Here is a 24,584-nt window from a genome sequence, read left to right as displayed (position 1 = left end):
GATTTGGGGCAGGGACGGTCATCAGTATGACCGTCCCTGCACGGTCTTGGCCCTCAAAATTTTGTGCGGCTGAGATTACACCATGTAACTCGATTTCCGTGCCAAGTGTGGGTCCCACCACTATCTGTTGTGAAAATACATCTTGTGAAAAAAAAGTTACACGATGTACAAAGAAAGTTACATGGTGTTGATAATGACCAAAATTGGCAGGGACGGTTGCCGTCCGTGCCCCGAGTCCATATACATGTATAGTAGACACTAATTTCACCTTCCCTCAAAGCCTCAAGTTACACCTGCGACTTGGAATTACATGTAACATCAATGAAGACTTGAAAGGTTTCGGAGTTTGATTCGAAATTAAGATACATTTAACATCAGTATTTCTATTTTAGTGTTAGGTCTTAAAAAGATGGGGTGGATAAAACGTTTGTAGGTAGTTCAAGTGTAAAATGAGCAAAGTTACTAAGCACGATTGATAAGCCTAAAGTACGGCTTAATTTAGTGCATGCAAGAAAATAAGCTTCTCAAGTGATTTACAGCAAATGCTTGTTCAAGTTCGAAACTGATGAGAGTCCAGCCAAACTTCTAGAGAATTTAAACTAAATTTTGATAGATACAGTTAACTGGTTCAGCATCACAGTTTTTCCTAAGAAAGTTGTCTTCATTACTGCCACACCCAAGAGCCAAGATGCATCACATTAACTGTAAATAATCAAAGCGCACCAACTCATTGGCTCTGTTAATCACAGTAACCATTTCATTAATTTAGCACAACACGTACTATCTACTACTAACTTGATTTTCGTGGACAACATTAATACAGATTTATCCTTTCTGGTCACCATAACATAAAGATATAGATTTATCCTTTCTCGTCATCATAACATATAGAGAAGTATGCAAAGAGAAAAGGTGGGAGTCCCTTAAAGCCAATAGAGAAATCGTCCACTGAATATGCCAACTTCTGTCAACAGTCGACTTCACAAATCACAACTATCATTTTCACAGAGAGTTGGTCGCTTCAGTGCTAGCCAAAACTTTCTATTACTTGAAAGTTTGTGAGGTTAATAAACTAAGATTCGATCACTCAAACATGTATCAGTAAGATTCGATTACCCCAATATATATATCAGTAAAGATTCGATTGCCCAATATCAATATGTATGTATTATCAATACTCATGACTAAGAAGCATTAACCTTCTCAGGTTCTGCCATTGTGCTCGTACGACATTCTTGGATGATTCTGTTAATTATTCACTCTTTGATATATTCTCTCATGTCACTTCAAATTTAGATTTTGCCATGTACCCATCCACCTTTAATCTCTTTCAATGTTTTTTAGTCCACTCCATCAGGCGTTTACAATCTCTAATTCTCTGTTAGAACATCTCTATTGCACCCTCTTCTTCTTCTTTTTTCCCCGTTTTTCTGGTTGCTGCATTATGTCGTACGTGCATGTAGATAAATCGTATCAGACAGCACACCGCGAAAGTAAATCTAGCATATTACCCAAAAAATAACAAAAAAAAAAAAAAGGGAAAAGGAAAAGGCAAGCAAATCTAGCAAAAACGCATAAATGATTGAATCAGAGAAGATTATTGACCATTTGGTGCAATTGAGGTTTCATGTTTGTGGACAACACATGCTTCTTCGTCGTGTCATGAATCGTGCTGATTGATTGATGGGGAAAGATGCTAAAAGTCAAGAAAAGGATAGATTACAATTTCTCCACGGGGAGGAAATGTGGGCTATCAAATTGCTTTGGACAATATTTGGAAAAGTGTTTTTGGAAATGATAATATTCTGGGAAAGATTAGAGTGCCAAGTGCCAACCCCATTAAGCTGATATTCTTGAAGGTGGGAGACTACTGGCAAAGTGGGTGTAGAAATGGGAACTTAAGAGCAACTCTAAAGTCTACAGCATTTGACAAATGAAGTGCAGAAGAAAGTAGAACCTTGGGGGCCATAGAGGAAACGAAGGCTGCAAATCTACATTTCATGCCTGCCAACTTTTTATCCGGTCAAAACCTTAGAATGACTGGTGCCACCAACACGAACTCTTAACATACACCAAGAAACAAAAAAAGAACACTTTTTTCGTTTTTTGGTAGAGGAACAGAAAAAAAAAATTCTCAATCTCTGTACAAATCGATATTGTTAATCCTATATCTGAAATCAAGCTCAAAATGGCAACGCCAAACTTCTCCTCAATAATTTGCCACCCTTCTCGTAATGATGCCCCCAAAAAACTTTGTCGTTATTGGATTGTTGATAATAATATGTACCATGTACTAAGACTACATTATCTGACCTCAGCTGTGTTCCTGTATGCTGCACAACTTGCAGGAACCACATCCATAATTTCAACTGGCACTGCCTTTGCTTTATTTACAGTAAATGGAATTATATGCAGCCCTACATTGCTGTCTGTGTTGAAGCAAAACTAGACCAGGAACCAGTATTCAACTGTACATCCATCTCTCTGTACTAAACCGTTTGCCCATCCCATTCTGCAGGTTGAACCATCTCACTATTTCTTGTTTTACTTTAGAGCTGCATGATAGAGCTCCAAGTAATCAAGAGCAGGGCGATTCCAAGACCAGTCTTGCTCCATTACTCGTTTGCACAACGAATTGAACCAGTCTCGGCCATCATTCCAAGCAGACAAAGCTCTGAGAAACAGAAACAGGAAGCAAGTTACATCTCATAACCAAGTTAACTAGCAATTAAGTAGGCCCCTTATTTCTTGCTTCCTATCTTCCCCTTAAACACATTTCTGTTCCCACAGCATAGTTTCCTTTACTATTTTTTCTTGTTCCATTTTTTGATATGGAAATAAAAATCGTAGAGCATTTTACGACAGCACTTGGACGCTCAAACATTAGAATTGTCTTGCCTAATCTTTCTGACTGGCCCACGAAGTTCCAAAAGGAAGTAAAGAGAAAAAGGATCTAACTATTCCTATTTATATGAAGAAAATAGGCATACTATCACTGCAGGAATGAGTGCCAAATTTGGACTCCAACCCAATAGGATCGGGTTAATTTTACCTATTGAGTGCGTAATCAATGCCAGCAGCATCTGCTCCATCAAAACTGAATCCATTTGGTTCCAAAGCACAAGCTTGTGCTCTTTCTTTGTCATGGTCAACATCAAATACAGTGTCGTAAAGCCCTAGAATGATGCAGAAAAAGACAGTCAATGTAAAATAAAATCCAAGATCAAAAACTGCCATAAATGCAGATTAAGGAACTCAACATTCCAGTTCTAGTAAAGTTTCATGACATAGAAAGAAAAGAATTTAGTCACTTGAAAAGCTTAAATATGATCTGACACATTGCCTAAATACCTCACAGTGGGAGTACCCAGAATTCCAGATTTGGGAAATTATGCTAGGGAACCTCAAGGTGGATTACAAGCTGCAGGTGATGTCACACAACTACTGGACATATGACAGAGGCAAAATTCTTGTGGCCATAAAAGGACAACATTCAAATTGGCACAACAGAGATCTCATTATACATGCAAGTCGCCAGTTCAAACCAAATTTGCTTCATTTGATTCAGGGAAAAGCACATTTTACAACTTGTTAAACTCAAGATGATTGTTATTTAAAATGATTGGCCCTTTCACTGAAATTAGAAAATTATCAGTTTCAAAGAAAATTTAAAAGAAAAAAAAAACAATGGAATAGATGAGGTTTGCAACAGCAATTTGCAAGACATCCTAACTGTGAAAGGTCTTGCCTTGAAATTTTTTGTGCTGCTGGTGTAGAGATCCTTTACACATTTGCAGCTCATTTGGGAGCAAAGAAAAGTTATTTGAAGAGAAAGCCTGCCACTTTCACTCTTACTTGTTTAGTGAAGGAATAAAAGAGCAGAAATGGGATCACTGCACGTCGACTCTTGTCCTACAAGGCCACATCTTGTTAGTGAACACCCAAACAAGATGGGTAATGATTCAGCAAGATTCTCTTTTCTTTTCTCCTGCTTTCTTTTTGTCCTAATCTTCCAAAACTATGCCGTACAGAAAAATTTCTTTGAGGAGATTAAATTCAAAGATGAAAAAGAAAGAGAAAAAAGAAAAAATAGAGCAGAACTTTAGACGAACCAAAAAATATCATGGTGGCATAGCAGTTCCATTTGAATAGAAATTTGTTCGGCAAAGTTTCTGAGAGAGAGCAATATCCTAATCATAATAGAGTCGCAAAAACTTTCGACTGAACTCCTAGAATGCAATAGACAGTTCTATAATAACTTTTCTTTTTTTTTTTTTTTGCTGCAACGATAACATACCTACAACCTAATCTATCATATTCTACAGGGAGAGGGAGCCTAAAAGAGGCTGTATAAGAAGCTAGCAGCTGTACAGACCCGACTAAACCAAAGGAGTGCTCTGGCACCTCCTTTGAATTTTTTTCACTACAGGTGCGTTTCGAACCCCCAACCTACAACCCAAAGAGGGACTTGATCTCTTTTTGGTGTCCACTGAGCCAAAGTTTGGTGGCTCAGTTCAATAATAACTTTCAGAAAAAAAAAACAACAGAAAAAGAAACCTCCCAAACACAAGGATTCAGCAAAAAGAAAAGGTAACAGATTAAAGTCACCATTTTCTATCACCAGAAATATCAGAAGACCAGAATTTATCCACACACCTCCAGTTTTACGAACAACAGGGATCGAACCATATCTCATTGCTGTAAGTTGAGTGAGTCCACATGGCTCAAAAATTGAAGGGACCAAAATAAAATCTGCACCAGCATAAATCTGCAATTTCAAATGAACCATTTAATACAAGTGCAACTGGAAAATATATGTGAAACTGGAGAGGAAGTTCCACAAGTGAATACCAAGTGAGACAGAGGTTCATCGTAGGTCAGGCAAAGGCGTGCACGGTCATTATGAGAAGAATGCAATTGATTTGCCAAATTAACAAAATCATTTTGGATGCGTGGATCAGGAGCCGAACCCAGCAGGACAACCTGCACCATAGTCCGTTAAAACACCAAATACAGGGTTGACATATCAACCACTTCCTAATTGGAAACAAGCATCAGAACTTTCAACTCATCGATGTATATGCACATTATGGTCATTTTAGTATGATTTACTTCACAATCATACAGCTCATTTATCCACCCAATGCTCCAAACCACCCAGATAGAGATACACAGGTAAGTTGACATCACATGTGAATATACAAAAAGTAGGCTAAAGGGCAAGTTTAGATTGATATCAACAACACGTCAAAACTAAAAAATTTCATTGTTATTAAGAAACTACAAAAGTCCATGGTATAGATTCATATCTGGTGAAGAGTCAAATGCAATCCTCGAACAATCAGATGCAGGGTAAGCAATCAGTTAAATTTGAACCCTATGAGCAACCGGAGAAGGAAGTAAGAAGCAAAAAACCTGTCCACCGCGGTCCAAAGTGCGCCAAATTGCATGTTTTATTAGGTGGATCCCTTTCTGGTGAGTCAAACGACTGATAATTCCTACCAGAGGCAGGTCTGCCCTTTTCAAGCCAAGCTTCTGCTGCAAAACTTCTTTAGCAGCCCTTTTGCCTTCAATAACATTTTCTGAAGTGTAAGATACCTGCAATAATTAGTAATGCATTAGCATTATACAAATTTAGACAGGAGAGAATTTTCCAGTTTCAAAAAATGGCCTCCCTTTTATGGTATATTGTCAGACCATGGCTGGAGACTCAAAAAAGTTTATAAAAAACATTTGAGGTCCTCTATGGAAATTCTCCTCCTCTTAAATGTTTCCTCAATTAATTTATTTCTTCTTTACATAAGGAAACCCAAAAATTTGCAGTAAGTGACCAAACATTGTCTTCATAGGCATAATCAACATATAGAGCCAGCAACATACTAGGCAGTCACATAATGCATAGAGCCTTCAAACACATATCAAACATAAATTTGGAATGCTTGGGCCCCAATTAACATATGGAAAACTTACCCCTTCGCAAGAACATATCACAAATTGAAGCTTAAGAAACCACAGTACTAGAGCACCCTTCATGCAGTAGTTACGATGCATGATAACATCAATGCTGCAGATTTAGCCTATCAAAAACTAGAATTTGCTCATTAAACAAATTATAGCTCCATAGAATCGAAAGTAAGAAGATTAAATAGCCGCAAAAGGGGACCAAAATTTTATGCAAAGCACAAAGAACATTTCAATTGATTCGTTCAAGAAAGCAGAAAGTCATCTAGATCATCTAAGAGCAGCTGAAATATACAGGACATGCATAAAAAGACTCCCATAGAGCCACTTATCGTCCTTTAGCTTCTACCAAGATTAAACCTCAGACTGCTTAGTTCATTACACACAATGTTTTTTAGCAGTAACTAATCTCTTATCTTACAGTGTCTCCTTCAGTTCTGTTTGTACCTTCAGTAGCCTTACCCTAGCCTGCTGCTCCACAAAGCTCTAAATTCTATCATCATCTCCAGAAAAGTATCTCATTCTGTACTAGATAAAACCTATCCCCAGTGCAAATATCCAGCAGTACCAAATAATTGATCAATATCAATTGGTGTTGATGTTATTTAGACAGTAAGGCACACTAAATCTGCTAAAAGTTGAACAAAGTACTGAAGTAGCAAATACCATAACCTTCCTAAAGTCAGGCACCATAAAATAACAAGTCAATGATATAACAAAATGGAATTTAACAAGATAGATTTAGTTTTACTCCATTATGGGTAAAAAGATGAATGAAGGTACCAGAGAAGCAGGGAAAAAGAAGATTAAAAAATTTTAATACTTACAGGAATGAATTTATCATTATAAGGGTCCCATATGTCTGGGTCAATGCCATTTAGTATTCCATGAAACTTGTAAAGATGAGAAGCAACTGCTGGATTTCCTGAGACCTCCCGTGAATAAGTGGGGGAGACCTAAAGCAGAAGACACATTCAGAGTCTTATGGCGTCTGTGATACTGATTGAAGAAACTTTTTTCATTGCAACAGAAGGTAAAGAATATAATCATTAACAGGCTGGAAAATGAGTATAGAGTATATCAGGCACTCACAGTTGTAGCCTTATCAGTGTATGCCATTGCTTTGCCAATCAAATGTGCTCCAAATTCGAGGTTATGTATTGTGAAAACAATGCGGGCTTTACTAAGACCATAGTGCATATATTGTTCTTTGAATAACCATGCAACTGGAGCACTAGACCAATCATGACAATGAATAATGTCCTGTCAAAACAAAAGTAACAGTAAATGTCATCAAAGCAATGGACTCTCAATTTTGTTCCTTGCACATACTCTAATCAGGCCTTTGCACGTACTGCCTACAAATTTCTTGGATTTTATACAGTTAAAAAATTGGTTTTACTGCTCGACAGACAGAGAGGACAAATGGAAGCACCAGGAGAAAGGAAAAGATGATAGCAAGAATATACTTACTCTATGTACCTTTACAAAGAACTAACATGAAAATCAAAATCAGAACATCAGAAGTTAGTTACACCTTCCTTTGTTTTCTCAAAAGAAGTAGGCTCCAGCTTGGTTCAAACTAAAATTGGTTTTAAGGTATTCACATTTAGCTTTTACCTCTAAAATATTTTTTTTTTTTTTTTTTTGAACTTGAGAAATGGTTCTTCAACAGGAAAAGTCCTGTGTAAATAATTTTTTTACTAACTTGTAGGTTATTTTTTTCCATGTCAATGGGAAGGTGACACTGGCAGCAACAAGAGTAAAAATATAGTTTTGGAGAACAGTGGCTTCAGCATTTGGGCCAACACGTGCTCTCTTTTAAACTTTGAAACAGCTTTTCCAGAATGTATTCTTTTCAGAAGCTTTAAAACAACCTAAGGAAAGAAGAAGCTCTAATCAACTAGGTAGTAAATAGAAAAGTCATCTCTGATTATGTGCATCTTTTTAGATATCAGAGCAATCTATACGCAAGAAGTGCCTCCATTCACACAATGCATCACTCATCAACATGATCAGAGAAATTGGATATAGTACTTTAACAAACCACTCATACATCAGATCTGAACAAAACTAAAATTTATTTTCTTAATGGTGAATGACTGTTACTTTATGAAAAATTAGACTTACTGGATGGAATCCACTTTGCAAAAGGAACTCAAGAGCAACATGACAAAAGAAACCAAATCTTTCACCATCGTTATGGCAACCATATATACAGCCTTTCCCAAAAAACCTGCCACAGGCAAATGAATGTATAATACAACAGCCATTTCCCCTAAACAAATTTACAAAGACCTAGGGAAAGAACATATATGATGTATAATTGTACTGAATATGTGAAGTAACTGAGAAACAACTTCATTCTCTTTTTTATCATCCTTCATAAGGTTGATTTTCCCCACTCAACATTTCAGAGAGAACGATAGAAAAAATGTATCTAAAAACATAGTGAAACTGAAATCTCAAACTGCACCAAACAAATTGACATTAGTTAGCCAATTATCAATTCATAATAAAGACTTCACTCACTGCACCATTTCATTTTCTCAGGTAGACAACTTAGAAGTTGATCTACCCTTCTACTTGTTGGAAGAAAGCAAACATGCACATCCAGAGACAAAGCAAAACTCTAGACTCAAACGATAGAAACAGATGGCATGAAAAGTTCTCCTCTTTACTAGATGATAACATAAGTGAAGCTTACAATAAAATGCACAAAATAGGCAAAATAATATAAACCTTCATTATGAAATTGTAAAGGAATCACATGCCAAGGTTCATCAAATTCGTAGTAGCAATCAAGTTGTTGGAACATGTATAAGGAAAGAAAGGATCTAAATAAAAAGTCACGTCTCTGTTGATTCAGAACTCAAAAGAAGAAGAGACACAATACATTACTTCAGGAAACATAAATTTCCAAGCAAAAGGAAATACCAAGTTTCCCATTTCTCCAATGATATGGCAACCAGGAACAAATTCTCAAACTGAGTAAAGCTTCTATGTGTTCCTGTCAAAAATTTTAGACGAGACAGCTATACTAATACAGTTTTTTCCAGAAATTTGTTCTATCTTGTTTAGCTTATTTTCTGTGAGACAATCAGAACCTAAAGATCCGAAACAACCTTTTAAGGGATAACATTTCCAGAGAGAAAGAGTTTATAGTGCAAAATATGAAGGCGGGGATAGGCTATCATCTTAAATGATCTATCAACTATGATGAGTTGACTCATATCAATTGAATGGTCAACTGAGATGTAGATTCCAAGACCACATACTTAGTATAATTACTTGCAATGGAAAAAAAAAAATAGCCCCATTTAGTTGTAATTACTTTTTTCTAATTTGACCAACTCTTTAGTTCCATTTTGTATTTTGAAACTGCCAAGAAGAAACATGCACTTCAACACAAATTGATTTTCGTGAGAGCTATGGGTACATAAGAGAGGGAAGTAAAGCCCTCTCAAGGATAAGAAGATATGAGGAGGCCATAAGTTGGGATACAAGTTACCCATATTAATTACCCATTTTTCAAAGAACAAATCAAGAAACATAATACCTTTCATGTCATGTGATTTGTGTAGAAAGAACTTTCCTACAAATAACTCAAAAGACTAATTTTATCAAGAACATTTGAATGTACCACAATAATAAAAAGAATCAGGAAGCATTTTAGCAAGAGAAGCTAAAATATTGAGTATATTACTGGTCATCAAGTACTCCCTAAATAGTGTTTGCACTATACAGCAAAATCGTAGTAGAATTAAACAAGGGGACCACAGAAAAAAAGGAGTATGGGTATTACAGCAATTACCCATTTTGAGGCTCCAAAAAGTAGACAGAGAGGCCTTCCACCTTGCCAAACCAAACTTTAATTTCAGTCCCACCCCAAGAATAGCTTTTATGAAACTGAAAATCCTTGACCTGTTTCAAATGACATAGAGCTAATCAGCTCTCGAGCAAAAGGTTACTAGTTCAGCCAACAGATTATGAGGAAGCACTTCCTATAAAAATAACATCTAAGATGGTTTTCCTGATTGGCTAACAATATTAGCATAAAAAGAGAACTGGTCATACAGAACAATGGATCAGGCACTAGATCTCTACATTTCAGGAAGCAAATATCCAGAAATATTGTGTAATATACATCTGTCTATATATTAGTGTAGTAAGACTTCTGTTGAGTTAGAAATAATCAATGATGTGCAATCATCATAGTACTGCAATGACTGCAATAGTCAGACTGTTTCAACTGCCCAATGACGGCATTTAAAAAATATGACTGATCCATAAAAGTACACATTTAATACATTGGAAGAAATATTCCATCAAACTAAGAGATCAGAAAAGTAAATAAATAGAATCTGCAGGCCACTATTCACAGCCGTAAGGAAGACATGACACCCAGCCATATAAACAGATGAAAACTTACATGGCTAAAGTTCAAACAGTCATACTTCGGAAGGATAACATCTACACTATGTTTTAAATCCTGTACAGCACGGGAAAGGCTAGTGACAACATCACCAAGGCCTCCCACCTGTTAAAGCATAGAGAAAATTGCAAAAATGAGTAGATGACCACAGCCTTCATCAAAATGGTTTTGAAATTACAAGCATGAATCAACTGCAACACCAATCCTAAATGGTACAAATCACATGCATCACAAAAAAGAAGTTTCTCCCAAACCATCAGTATATCAGAGAAAGAAACAGTTGAAACTGTTACTACTTTCTTGATAACAGTTGGAGAAATTAATCAAGGACAAATGAGCAAGTGTGTTGTGTTCACTTTTTGACATATCTGAAAAAACCTTGAAACCAACCTTTGCAATGGGAGCCATTTCAACTGAAATATGCACAATATGCATCGGGGGTTCCTTGATAACTCCTCCAATAACAGGTATGTGATAGTCCATGCCATTCTTGTTGTCAAAAATTCCACCATCCTCTTTCTCAGAGAATACAAAGTCCATCATATATGCATCTAAAGGAACCTTAACTATGGGAAAGAAAAAGGCATAAGAATATTATTTTGGATGTATTCTTATTCAAGGTTTACTTGCAAATGAATAAAAGATACATCCAGCATGTATATAGTCTTAAGAGTGCTGAGAAAATGGAATCCATATTCACGCAATGTATCATGAATACAGGTGGCTGCAGATATGCATCACTTATTGTTAATCTTCCTACTAAGCCATGAATTGGTTCTACCAAACTGTGCATGTAAAATTTACAGGATGCTACTTTTTTTATTTGTCATGGTTGCGTTCCAGAAAAGTTTTATGCAGAAAAGTTTTATGCAATTCAGAAATTTTAGTTACACATCATAAGTTTGTATTGTAAGCATCCAAAACATCACAGACGACTATTAGCCACCTTATCTTGGGTCAGAGCAAATGTATGTGCAGAAAAGGTAAACAGAGGTCTGCCGAAAGGTTCTGAAAGAACAAATTAAATAAAATTTTGATCTAGGGAAGCAAAGACTTCAGTCAGTTCTTCCCCAGATGAAAAATGCCTAGCCTTGTTAAATATCAAAATGCAAGCAGGAAACAGAATAATCTGTTAAAGAAAACTAATAAACCTAAAAATACTTCCTCGCTGTACATAGTAGCAAAAAATACACACCAGTTGCTTTAACATGAGAACTTTGATCAGCAGGCAACATTCTCTGTGGTGGCAATGGACCCATACGGTGAGTCCAACGATTGAATGAGAATCTGAACCAAATTTCAGGCTTCCCATTCAAGACTGTGTTGGTAGGATTATAGAAAACAGTTGCAGCATTCCCAGCTTGGACATCAAGAGGTTCAGTGTAGACAATATGCTTTTGAGATAAAAGAAATGTTTTCAAAGTTCTTTCCTTTGTTTCTGCTTTCATCCATGCTGTCTTCTCAGCCTACAGATGGCAGATCACGAGAGATTAAGATTTAGATATATCAACAGAAATTTTTCCCATAAAGAAAAATTGAATTGGACTGATTTTTTTTTTTTTTTTTTTTGGGGTGGGGGGTTGGAAGGGCACAGGCAGCAGTTAGAAAAGAATTTCTCTACTCCATCAATTTTGCATCATAAAGAATTGAAATCAAGGTGCCATTTTGACAACATCTTTTGAATATATTTTTCAAAACATCAACCTTAGCACGGATGGCCTCCTCTCTGATCCGTCTCTCCTCTTGGAGATTTTGGTATATCTGATGCTCTTCTTCAACCCAATAGTGATCCTCAGGAACACGCCGTGGAACAATAGCACGGAAATCCTGCCTATCATTGTTATCGTAAACCCTTGCTTGGTGAGGTGGACCATCAGCAAAAACCCAGTCCAAGACAAGGGCACGATTAGGCACAACAACTGTAAACAAAATAAAAATAGATCAGATAAAATTGCAACATCAATGGAAAAAGAAAGCTGAAGAAGAAGTGCATGAAGTTTTCAGAGATACAAACATCTGTTGCAAATAATATATTATGTCTCTGCAAGTAAAAAAATGGTTCAAGTAATTATTAAAAAAAAATTTTAAGTGTTTATCATAAACGCAAAAATTCAGTAAAAGATGCACAAAGAAATCTCCAACAAATAGTGCACAACTGTAGATCTCCGAATAGGAAGAATTTCAGAGATTCATGATAAATTAAGAATCTGCATGAACTCTGATAAACAGGTTCATATTATCACTTCAGGAAATGAGATTCTCTCAAAGAAATCAATACTGATGGAATCCAATTTTATCCTTCAAAAGACTAGCTCTACCCAGTCTAAGTACCGATTCCCCAAATCCTAACAAACTAGAAATCAGATGAAGCACTTCTTATGTAAGGTAAACATTTTACTTGACAAAAAGAATCTTCATATCATACTCTATCATGAATACCAACATGCATCATTGATCATTCAAATCACATAGGATATCATACTTACTTTCAGCATACCACCAATCTCCACTTTTCCTCTCAGATCTGGCAAGCTTTGTTGAGATGGACAGCCCATCCTTCCACTTATTGTGACCTCCATGCAGCCATAACTCCTCAGCCTGAATCAATGGACCTGAGCTCTTTTTATAGAACAACCTGACCTTGTCCCCACCTTTAAAATCGCTAGGTTCTATGTGCCAGACATCATCAACAGACTTCGCAGCCTTTTTTATCCACTCTTTCAACATTTCCTGTCTCCTTGCAGCCTCCTCTCTTGCCTGTGCTCTATCAGCCTCACGTGCAGCTTTCTCTGCTTCTATGCGCTTCTGTTCTTCTTCATGTCTTTTCCTTTCAGCTTCCTCCTTCGCAAGTTTCTCCAACTCCTTGCGTTTCTCCTCAAGCAAGAAATCTTCAAACTCAGGAACAGTCATACCACCTTCAACAGTAATGCAGAAATCTTTTTTGTCATTATTATCATAGACATCTTTTCCATTGTAGAACACAAAATCTATCTTGTATGCTTCCTTAGGAACATGGACCTGGCAAGCCCACCAATCACCATTGAGACTTGTCTTATCCAACTTCGTAGTAAAAGACTTCCATCGCCAGTCATTAAAGGCTCCCATTATCAGTACGTCAGGTTCATTACTCAATGTGGATAGACTTCTATTGAGGAACACTTCTATATCTTGATCAGGTTTTACCAATTCAGGATAACAGAATAATCTGTTTCCTTTCTCAAAATTTTCTTCAGCAAGCCTTTCCAATGCATGTTTGCGTAAATTTGCTTCCATTTCCATCCTTAACCTTAGAGAAGAATCATCCTTCTCCTTTTGCTCTGGTTTCAAGAATTCATCTTCACTCATATATTTGACAATTTGAGTACTCCCGATCTGGTTTACATCATTTTTCTTAATTGTGTCTTGCTGTTTTGGGTCATCAATTTCGACGGGCTTATTACTTGCGATAACATCAAATGGCTGATCTTCTAAAGCAATTCCACTCAAATGACCGTCAACTTCATTTTCCTTTGCAACTCCTCTTACTTCATTTGTCTCAGTGAGGTCCTTATTACCAGATCTAATTCTTCCATTTTCTGTCAACTTGCTCATTTCAGCATCAAGTGGTGGTTTCCGGCTTGGCCAGTCCTCTTCAACAACATTGTCAATTTCATTTTCATAATCTTCCTCCTTTGCTTGTTCAATGTCATCATCCTGTTCTTCACTGGTTTGTTTGAGTTCAATTCTATTTTTGTTTGCAGTCCCAAGATCCTTGGGTGGCAAGTTACTCTGACTTTCTTTCTGCCCATTGTTTTTCTGATCTCTTCTCTGGCTGCTTGTCCCTGGCTGTGTTTTTGGCACAAACCCTTTTGGTGTAGAGTCTTGAGTTCTAGGAGTTGGTGTTCTTCTTTGTCTTCTTCTAGAAAAATCTACACAATACAACATTCAAGTAAATATTAAGAAAATTAGAGAAATAGCTCAAGTCCAAGACGTTCAATGGAAACTTAAAAATGAAAGCAACCAACCTGCACTTGCAGTGATTCGATGCGAAATGTGAGCTACCCCATAGTCCTTGCTCCATAAAGAAGACTATAACAAATGCATCAGATAGGATAAAATATATCAACGCAGCAAGTCCACTATAATCCACAATGTACACAAAAAGCTACCAGAATTTGACAGAAATAATGAAACTGCTATTGATGTAGCATTGAACAAAGTCTTATAAGTATTAACAGACAACTGGTTCTGCCTCAAAGGGCACACAACCAAATAGAACGAACTGACCAGAAACATATGCCTACCAAGAAACAATACAAAGACAAACCCTTTTAACAGTTTGTGAGACAGCTTATATGCATACAAAAAATGTTAATGAAAAGTGGCCACTAAACTACGCCTAGAAAAGAGTAAGCTTTAGCTCAAGTGGTAAAGCCACCCCTCCGCAGGCCATCTCCCACAGCTAGAATGTCATCACGATCAGCGGCAATGTACTCAGTTTGTGTTTGTGTGTGTGTGAAAGAGAGAAAGAGAGAGGAGGAAGGGGAAGGGGGAGGAGGCGAACACACTAGCCTTAAAGAGACATCAATCGGTTCTAATTCCCATCAAGACTGATTATAAATTCAGAAAAAAAAAAGTGCAATCCAATCAATAATCACTACCTTATACAAAAGGGTTCTACTGAAGATATCATTTTGAGCCTCTGATTGATACAGGACAAGCTCTATCTCTGCTTACGCATAAAAGCAACGAGTAACCAAATATCAAGACATGCACACACACAAGCACTTATTAAATGCTAATATGAACCCCTAGCATCACTACCATAGTTAACAGGGGAAATTTGCTCACGATAGTAGCATTGTAAGAAAATAAAACAGTGAGTGAGAAGCAAACTTTTACTTGGGAAGACAACAAGCTTGTGGTTCTATGAGGCAGGAATCCCAAAAAAGGCGTGATCTTGATGTGGGTTCTACCATTAACCACTGCTCTACAACTCAATGGTTTCTGCAGTGGCAAAGGGACCTCCATTGGTGATATCTTCAAGAATGTTTCATGAGGGTCTGTCTTCTTTCTTTAACCTCGGAATCGGTTAAAAACGTCCCCTTTTGATTCTCTACTTGATTGAATTGATATGGATATTGATAATCCCTTCTGTACTTAATCTCACTTTTTCTCTCTCTGTATCTGTAGTAATCAATAATAGTACAAGTATGTGCTTACTATTATTAAACAAATCGAAAAAAAAATATCTGCACTAAAATCCAGATGAGGTGCTCAGCCTGCTTTGGTAATCAGCTTTTCTTACTAGTTAGTATTATTTCTTTCACGGATAACAGAACGGGAGAGTCCAAAAATTCTGAACCTTAGAAGCAAAATGTTCCTTTTTTTTTCTTTTCTTTTCTGTCATAATCAAATATTTAACGAAAAAAAAATGTAACGAAATTGCGTGAAATAATCCTACGGCTGAGAATGGTTATCTACTGGATTCAAGGGTGGTGATTTTTGGGTTCCATTACTAGTAAGTATTACATGCTCTTTTTTATATTTTTGGGTTTAAATTTCTGGAGATGGGAAGATGTAGCTAGAATGCGACATTCCGGGGTGATGCTGATCCGGTTGGGGCAGGGCAATCCAATCAAAACTGGAAATAATAGGGTGGGGTCAAGTGACACTTGGAGATAAAAAAGAGTTTGGTTTGTCTAAAGAAACGTACGAGGGTGGCTTTGATTGATTTATTTAGTATAATGATTCAATGGTGAACTGATAAGGCATATACTTTAATTGATCTTTGACTAGTTTGATCTGGGAGAGGCATAATTGTTAATCACTAATTGATCATCTACTTTCCAATATTGCCAAACTGTCCCCAAGAAATGACCCCCACCTAGAGGCACTGATGAGAGCGATGGCAAAGGAAAGGCAGGAGCAAAAGAGCACTCTTGAAACATCCAGAGTCAGTGAAGAAGCTGTTCAGGTACAAGATGAGGCTAGTTAGGGAGTGCTAGTTAGTGCTTAGTAGAGGCTCCCCTGTTCCCTCTTTCTATGTCCCACATCGTTTGTTGAGTGTGTACGTGAGTAGTACTTAAGTTCCATGGGTGCAACCAAAAGTCAGCCTTTTGATTGTATCTTGTGGGGTTAATTTAAGTGTCATTGATGAACTTCTTGTCAAAAAAAAAGGTACAAGATGAGGCAAAAATTAATCCGAAGATAGCTATCTATGAGGATAAGGATACCAAGCGGCGGGGAAGGGGCATGGGGGCAAAGAATCACATGGGACAAGTTAAGACAGCTTGGGCTATGAGCGACAGAGGCACAAGCATACCAATACTGGATTTAGCTGAAACAATAAGATTAGTTTTGATCAAGGCTAGAGAAAAGCATTGGACAGAATTTAAAGTCCATATCCCTCAGAAAGCAGCTTTTATCCTCGTTGATGTCCAAGAAAACCAAAGACAATCTATTGGCAAATCTGATGGATGATATCAACAATCTTAACTCTTTGTTTCAAAAATGCTCATTCTGTTTAGATGTAGCAAATGATAATATATGTAAATCTGTTAGTACTTATGTAGTAGGCATTTGCGGTAATGAGGAATGGAACAATCCTCAAGATATCTAACACTTTTATATAACCTGTTTGAGTCATTGCTCTACAAGTGTAAAATTTTTGGATTTATGAATACAATTCCTATCGTTTCAAGGAAAAAAAAAAAGTGCCACTACTGAGTGTGTGGTTTATGAATTTGATTTTGATGTCATTAGGTATACATCTTTGAATTCCATGCTATTAAAGCAATTTATTCATTTCTTCATCACTAGTAAGAAATCCCTTGAAAGAGAAAAACATTATTGAGTATTAACCTCCGAGAATTAACCTTGTCCACGATCTATATCTATTTGTGACGATTGAGTACATAAACTTCTAGGTTTTACCCAATTTCGTTCTTGACCGATATTGAGCTCACTCTTAACCTAAAGATGAATGATGTGTTGAATGTGCGAGACTATAATGCAAAGTAGGTTCTTTCTTCTAGAACTGAAATTTATGGACATAAAATTGTGTATTTGACATACCACTTGGGTCAAAGTGACATACAAAAGAAATTTAGAAAAAAAAATGCCATGCAAGGGATGCAAATACCCAAAATTTCAATAGTTTAAGAGTGCAAAAGTTGTGTTAAAACTCTGAGTACGACTCTTTTTTGATTAAACAAAAAATTCATTCCATGAGATGTGCATTAATAGCAGAAAGTACATTAAACATATTATAGATACAACTACTCTGAATAATCACTGGACTTAACAGATCTTAAAAATAATAAAAATTACACTGTAAAGCTGCAACAAATTATGAGCAGCTCTAAGTACAATTCTGAATTATGAGCAAAGAGGGTACAAATTTCTTTGAAATGTATTATCGTTTGTAAAGCTAAAGATTGCTTTTTTATTTCTTCTCTTCTTTAGATAGTAAAAGAAGTGCATAAGATGAAACAAAAATGAAAAAGTAAAAAAAATATGATAGATTAAGTCATGGGGATTGGGGAAACATAAAAAAGCCCCTTAAATCATCCATAAGAAATGAAATACAAAATTAGGACAGAAGTCAATAGATCAAAAGGAACCATCACTATTTTCTCCTTTCTTAGCCAAAATGTCCACATACTAGTTAGGTTTTCCAAGATTGTGCTTCAAACAAGCATGTTCAAATGTAATTTAACAGCTCATCGCATACGTGAAAAAGTTCATGAAAGGTCATTAAAATCTAAATTTGACTGTAAACATTTACTTCTTCTGATGATATAACATGCCTTGTCCAAAATGCTGAAATGTCACTAATGAACAACTCAGGTGGTGTTTGGTAAGAGAGTTTCGAAATGAAAAATTGGAATAAACTCCATAATTGTTGTTTGGATTACTATTATCAAAATTGAAATTTTGGAATCATATCTGAAAATTTGGAATTCCCTAATTCTCTAATAACCTGAAGGGTTTTGAACAAAACCTAAGTCTGATTTTTATTTAATTTATCAAAAACTAGGGATAGCAATTAAGGTGAATGGGGCCGAGGGAGGGGGAATTTTTTTTGCCCCATTTAGAATGGGACCCATCCCGTCACCGGTTAAAAAAATTAATATATAATTATATTTATATAAAATTATAATAATACATATATTATATTTATAATATATTATTATGTACACGTATATAATATATTATATAAATATATATTATAATTATTTAATTAAATATAATTATAATATATAATTATAATATATAATATATAATTATAATTATAATATATAATTATAATTAATTATAATTATAATTATTTAATTAAATATAATTATAATATATATTATATTATATAATAATATATTTATATTATTTATAAATACATATTTTATTTGCATATATATAATATTTATATGTATATAACAATATATTATAATTATAATTATATATATTTATATTATAATATTAGTATACTTATATTTAATTATATACATAATATTTAATTTAATTAGTTATAAACTTATAATAATGATATTATTAGTTATATGTATTATATAATGTATATTAGTATATGTAATATAATTGATATTATCAATCATACTAATAATTATACATGTTTACTAATAAAAATAATTAATTAGTTATACTAAATTTACTAATACATTTAATTAATAAAAATTTCTTATATCCCAGTTCGAAAGAGTCTATTCTAAACCCAGGATGAAGGATCCCAAATCCGAATCCGATTTCAATATGCGAACAAAATGCCACCTCAATTTGCCCCACCTATCTTAAAGTTTTCTAGTTGGATTACAGGCTTAAAAATTCATAACAATGAGTGATTAGCTACCTTTCTTTTTTCCTTTTTTCCTTTAGCATGCATTGAAAAGAGAAAAGTGCCCATTTGGATTATTGTTATTTTCTGATGTTTTTTTATAGAAAAATGTATTATAGCAATTTGATGTTTGTGAGATAAAAAAATGGTTAAAAAATAGGGCAAAAAATCGCGGTGGTCCTCTAACTTTCAACTTTGCGCACTTTTAGTCCTCTAACTAATAATTGCGCAAACGTAGTCCTCAAATTTAAAAAAGTGTATATTTCTAGTCCATCCGTCCAATTTCGTTGTTAAGATGGACAGAAGAGACATCACGGACTACTCTCATAACATTTGTTGGGGGCACTATGGTACAAAAAATAACAAAGTCCCTCGAAAACAACAAAGTCCCTCGAAAGCTTCAAAGTTCGGACTATTAGTGGAACTCCATTTTCCAGAGAAACCTAAATTACTCCTTGCAGTAACGAGATTTGCAACAGAGAAAAAGACAATCGGGTTTGAAGTCTGCCCAAAGGAATGGTGGAATGGAAAATCAGGAGAAGGGGCGTCTACTTCAACCCCTAGTTAGTATACGGTAAGTGCACTTAAACTGTACAAAGTTCTACAAAAATGGTACAACAATTGATGGTTATTTGTGTTATAGTGATGGGTAAGTGAATAGGAAATTTTATTTTGGTTGTGGGGTTGAATGTGAGGGTGTTTTGTCTCAAATATGGGAGGAAAGTGGTCTCATATTTGGGTTCACTGTCTCTGTCTATAAATAAGCACTAGTGGTCCTGAAGCATATTTTTTTAAACTACTTTGTCTTGTTGAGTTAGCCTAATTATTTAATTTCTATTGTTAATTAGTTTAGTATATATTATTTTAATTGTGCCTATTGACCTAGGTTTGGGATTATGGTCTTTTATACACAAAATTAATGAGTTAATTAACTAGTTACCAAATTAATGATTACTCGTAATTGTTAATATACATGCAGGATCTGAATGATTTACTATAAGAATGCATCACAGGGGAAATATTCGTTGGGAAAGTTACATAAGTTATGTTGGTGGTGATGTGGACGATGTAGACTTATGTGATTGTGAACGGATGTCAATTCATGAACTGAATCAAATGGTAGAAGAGTTAGGTCATATTCAGGAAACCATAATGTATTACTATTTTGAACCAACTAAAGATCTTAATAGTAGGTTAAGGGAATTGTGTACAGATGCTGATGTAAACAAATTTTGCAACTTGGCTTATGAACATAAAGTGATGGAGGTTTACTGTAACCACTTAACAATTGAAGAAATTGATCAAGTTTTGATGGAGGCTGCTGGTAGGGGTAATTCAGTAGAGCGGAAAAAATATGGTGTGGTAATCGAAGAACTAGATAATGAAGGTAAGGTGGTTACGGAACCATGTTTACAAATGGTACGTAGTGGAGTAGGGACATCACAGTCAACTTGACAAACTGTTGACAATAACACTGGGCAGACTTCAGCACAACCATTAAGGGACAATGGAGGTCATGTTGAAAATCCAAGGAATGAACAGAGCACTACACATGAGGGGTCTGGAACTACACATGAGGGCACTATACATGATGGTGAAGTTGCATCTGAATCAGATGCTGAAGTAGAGAGGTTTCCTTGGGATAATGATTATTGTGGAGATGAACAGCTTCTTTATAACCTCATTAGAGAAGGAGACCAGCAGCAATTGGATACAAGAGGTGAACAACAGCATGATACATCTGAGAGGTCTTCGCAGGCTAGAAACAAGCATCAGCAGTCTAAAAACCAAGTAGGAGCTGAGCAACAACCCCAACAGCCCTCTATTCAGCAGATAACCAACAATCAGCAACCACAGCAGCCAAAAAAGGGGAAGAAACAAGTGAGGAGAAGAAGAGAGAAACCTGTAGATGAAGGTCCTGAGAGGCAGACAAATGCATTGGATGAAGATTATGTACCAGATCACTTAAGCAGTGATTATAATTCATCAGACGAAGATGAGAACCAGTTTGAAGGCAGATACAAGAGATTTGTATGGGATAAATCCATGATAGACCCCAAGTTTGAATTGGAGATGAAATTTGAGTCAAGGCCACAATTCAAGGCAGTAGTGACCGACTATGGTATCAAGACAGGTAAACCAGTCTGGACATGTAAAAATGATACCAAAAGGGTGAGAACTGTTTGTAGAGACTCGTGTCCTTGGTTTGTTTTTGCATCAATTGAGAGGGCCCTTGGTACATCAGATTTGGTGGTAAAGACAATGCATGATGTGCATGAGAATTGCAATCACACTTGGAAGAATAAAAACATGACTTCTACGTGTGTGACAACTCGTAAAATTTCTTATATTTTTCTTAAAAATTTTCTTTTATTTGGAAATTATTACTTTATAATGGCCCTACTACCCAATCACCCCACAATAAGTGTAAATGAACATAGAATTAAGGATTTTTCCTTTCGTTTTCAAGTTATCGAAAATTAGTGTTTTTACGCCTATCCGTAGTGTGACTATCCGGTACAGAGGGTGGATCAAATTTGGTGATTAAGAGTGAGTTTTAGTGATATTAAATGTGTGATTAGAAGTGATAATAATAAGTTAGTGAATTATAAGTTAAAATCCTAGTATACGCGATTTAAGAAAAATCGGCTCGAACCGACGGGTATCGTTTGCTACCGATTGAACCCACCATTTGACCACCATTTTTATCAAGTTAATCTCATTGTTATTGGAGCTTAAATATCAGCTCTAAAGCTGATCAAAGTGGCCGAAAATTTTGACCAAGGAAAATAAAAAAAATTGAGATGGAAATTGGTAGTGATAAGTAGCACTAATCCAAGAACCTTTGACCCAAACTATGACTAAACCTTAAAACCATCTTGGAGCTTCATTCTTCTTTATTTTTTTCAGCTTGTGGCCGAACCTAGGAGAGAAAAAAAGAAGAGAAAGAACTTCAATTTCATCTTGGGTTTTGCTTGATTGAGTGAGAAAAACAAAATTCTAAACCGATTAAATCTTTCTTTGAGCACTTGGAAAGTTTGGTGTGTAAAAGGTTACAAGGAGAGGTGGTGGATAACTCTTCCAAGCATCTTTGAGAGGTATATTGGCTGCCACATTTATTTCCCTTAATCTTGTTTAAGTTGAGTAGTAACTTGTAATCTTGCTTGTGATGCCTAAGTCAAGTGATTTTGATGATTGAGGTGATGAATTTTGAGTTAGGGTTTTGAATAATTCACTTATAATTCTTTCGTTTGGATGGTATATGGTATATATAATCTTGTATAGGAGGTTGTAGTAGTGATTTAAGCTAGAAAGGTGAAATTATACTTTGAACTCCTTAAATTCCAGAAATGAAACTCTTCACTGCCCTGTTCTGTTCGGTAAGGTTTGACCATGAGAGAGGCTGAATTAGCCTTAGCACAAAACATGAAAGTTGTAGATAATGATATTTTATAGCTGTCTGTAAAATTTCAACTCAATCCGAGCACTATAACACATGAAAAGATAAAAATACCCCTGACTACCATAGGTAGAGTTTTGTGACAGTTTTGACATTTCACCAATCTGACCGCGTCTGTTCACCCTGATCCATACTGAATTAGTATTTGGCCAAAACGCAGAAGTTGTAGTACTATGTCTTAGCTTTCTAACAGTCCTGAAAACGCCTTAATCAGACTTCGATAACTTGAGTTATTGTCGTTTACGCATAGTGCGGTTAACTAGCCCGAATATGAGATTCTGGTTCTGTAATTTGAATTTTTGACCTGGATACACTACGAACTGGACTGAGTGGTCTTCATCAAAGTTGTAGGCCTTTATTTTAGCTTCAAAACGATATAAATTGTACCCTAATTCGATAAGCGTAGCTTCGATTGTGCCCGTTACGCTAAGCGACGGCAAATCTGTCTTTTGTTTTCTGACTTAAATTTCATTTTCGGACATTTTCCTACCTTGAATTTGTGCTTGTACGACTTTGATCCTATTGAACGGCTATGGAAATGAGATTATTTTGTGTGTGATTTTGGGACTGATTGAGAAAAAGAGTGAAGCCATAAATTGATGTAAAATAGGTAAATATAAAGGGCGTGCCGCCCAAATTTACGCTCGAGAGTTAGGTAGATATACTTGCGACTCAAGTAAAGCTTGAGAGCGAATACCACGTGAACCATCTAGGCTATTGCGTTTTCTTTTATCGAGGTATATAAATTAGAATTTGGCCGAACTTGTACCCTTCAAAAATGAAAGTAATTATCGATAGAAATACGTTTTCCTCGTTCTTTCGACTCCAATAGGAGTTCTAAAGTTTTAACCGCTTCTTTATCGAAACTAAACGAGCGAGCATAAATTTTTCAGAATTTGATAAGTATCTTGAATACTACTTAAACGAGTTGCATTTACTTAATTTTTTTGAAACGAAACTCCTATGTTTCGAATTCTAGAGAGTTTTACATTCGTAAATGATATTTTATCGCAGATTTGGACTCCAACCAAAGAGTTGGACTTGAACGTGACTTTTGAGAGGCACTAGACCTTTAGTGAGTGCTTCCAAATACCTGATTGAACAGGACACTTGTTGTCAATACTTGATCAATGTAAATACATGATATGTGATTTGTTTGATCGGCCAAGAGTGTACTTTATCACACTTGTCCTAATATGGTATATACTTATTTATTATTGCAATTAACGTGATATACTTGTACTTGAGTTGTAAGTGTGGAGCGGCAGTATGTACTACACTCAATCCGAGTAGGAGGTGCCTCTCATTCCCGTCTCCGTACTTTTATTTTGATTCAGTCGATTGGAGATGTTATCTCATCGAATTCTTGGAAACCTAAACCCCATTGACTAATTAATCGAGTCGAGCCGGCAAGGGTTTGGTCAATTAGATAACGAACCATGGGTAGTTAGTGATGTCCAGTGGAGTGTTATCTTTTCGACTAATCGGTATACTCGAGTATTATCACCAGTGTTTATCGTAGAGTTCGGGCCCGATAATGGATTTGGTTGGTGGACGGAGATTGGAGTTAAGTGGTGTACTACTGGACTAGTTACTTTACTTGAAAGTTGACGGAGTGTCAACTAATACTTGATCAAGTTCTGGTGAAGAAATGGGAATTCGGCTCCTGAGAGCCATCTGTATCCTTATACATTGATTGTTATTCAAAGTGTTATTGTTGTTTTGGAAAACTAGGCATGTACGCGAGTCGAGCTACTCGCGAGTAGCTTGGTCAACGGCTTGGCTCGAACTCGGGTTGACCGAGTTCCAGCCGAGTTTCGAGTAGCTCGATTGGCGTTCGAGTCTCAAATTTTTGGCTCAAGACTTGTCGAGTAGATTGTCGAGCCGGGCTATTTATA

At 36.0% G+C, this 24,584-nt stretch overlaps 1 protein-coding gene across 3 annotated transcripts; it reads right to left on the bottom strand.

The window, feature by feature from the left end:
• Positions 1-1,973: 1,973 nt before the first annotated feature.
• LOC113709412 (starch synthase 3, chloroplastic/amyloplastic) lies at positions 1,974-16,079 on the bottom strand. Of its 3 annotated transcripts, none has more exons than XM_027232174.2 (16): positions 15,278-16,079; positions 14,401-14,464; positions 12,883-14,304; positions 12,101-12,315; positions 11,592-11,862; positions 10,787-10,962; positions 10,394-10,501; positions 9,776-9,885; positions 8,092-8,197; positions 7,054-7,224; positions 6,789-6,917; positions 5,416-5,598; positions 4,852-4,983; positions 4,657-4,768; positions 3,053-3,176; positions 1,974-2,674 (listed from the first exon to the last, which is right to left on the bottom strand). In XM_027232174.2, exons 1-16 carry the CDS (start codon positions 15,404-15,406, stop codon positions 2,545-2,547), a joined length of 3,582 nt encoding a protein of 1,193 aa, XP_027087975.2. In that variant the 5' UTR covers positions 15,407-16,079; the 3' UTR covers positions 1,974-2,544. The 3 variants fall into 3 exon arrangements, 2 of the variants coding, with proteins under 2 accessions (XP_027087975.2, XP_071922332.1); XR_011821472.1 differs by lacking the exon at positions 1,974-2,674 and adding an exon at positions 3,749-3,912 and having other exon boundaries at positions 3,107-3,176; positions 15,278-15,550; XM_072066231.1 differs by lacking the exons at positions 1,974-2,674; positions 4,852-4,983 and having other exon boundaries at positions 3,107-3,176; positions 4,657-4,752; positions 15,278-15,550.
• Positions 16,080-24,584: the final 8,505 nt, after the last annotated feature.

Source organism: Coffea arabica, chromosome 9e (assembly GCF_036785885.1).
Source record: "Coffea arabica cultivar ET-39 chromosome 9e, Coffea Arabica ET-39 HiFi, whole genome shotgun sequence".
In the NCBI taxonomy this organism is placed as follows: domain Eukaryota; kingdom Viridiplantae; phylum Streptophyta; class Magnoliopsida; order Gentianales; family Rubiaceae; genus Coffea; species Coffea arabica.
Note: the sequence above shows the minus strand (reverse complement) of the source record. Positions and strands in the feature narration are given on the sequence as shown.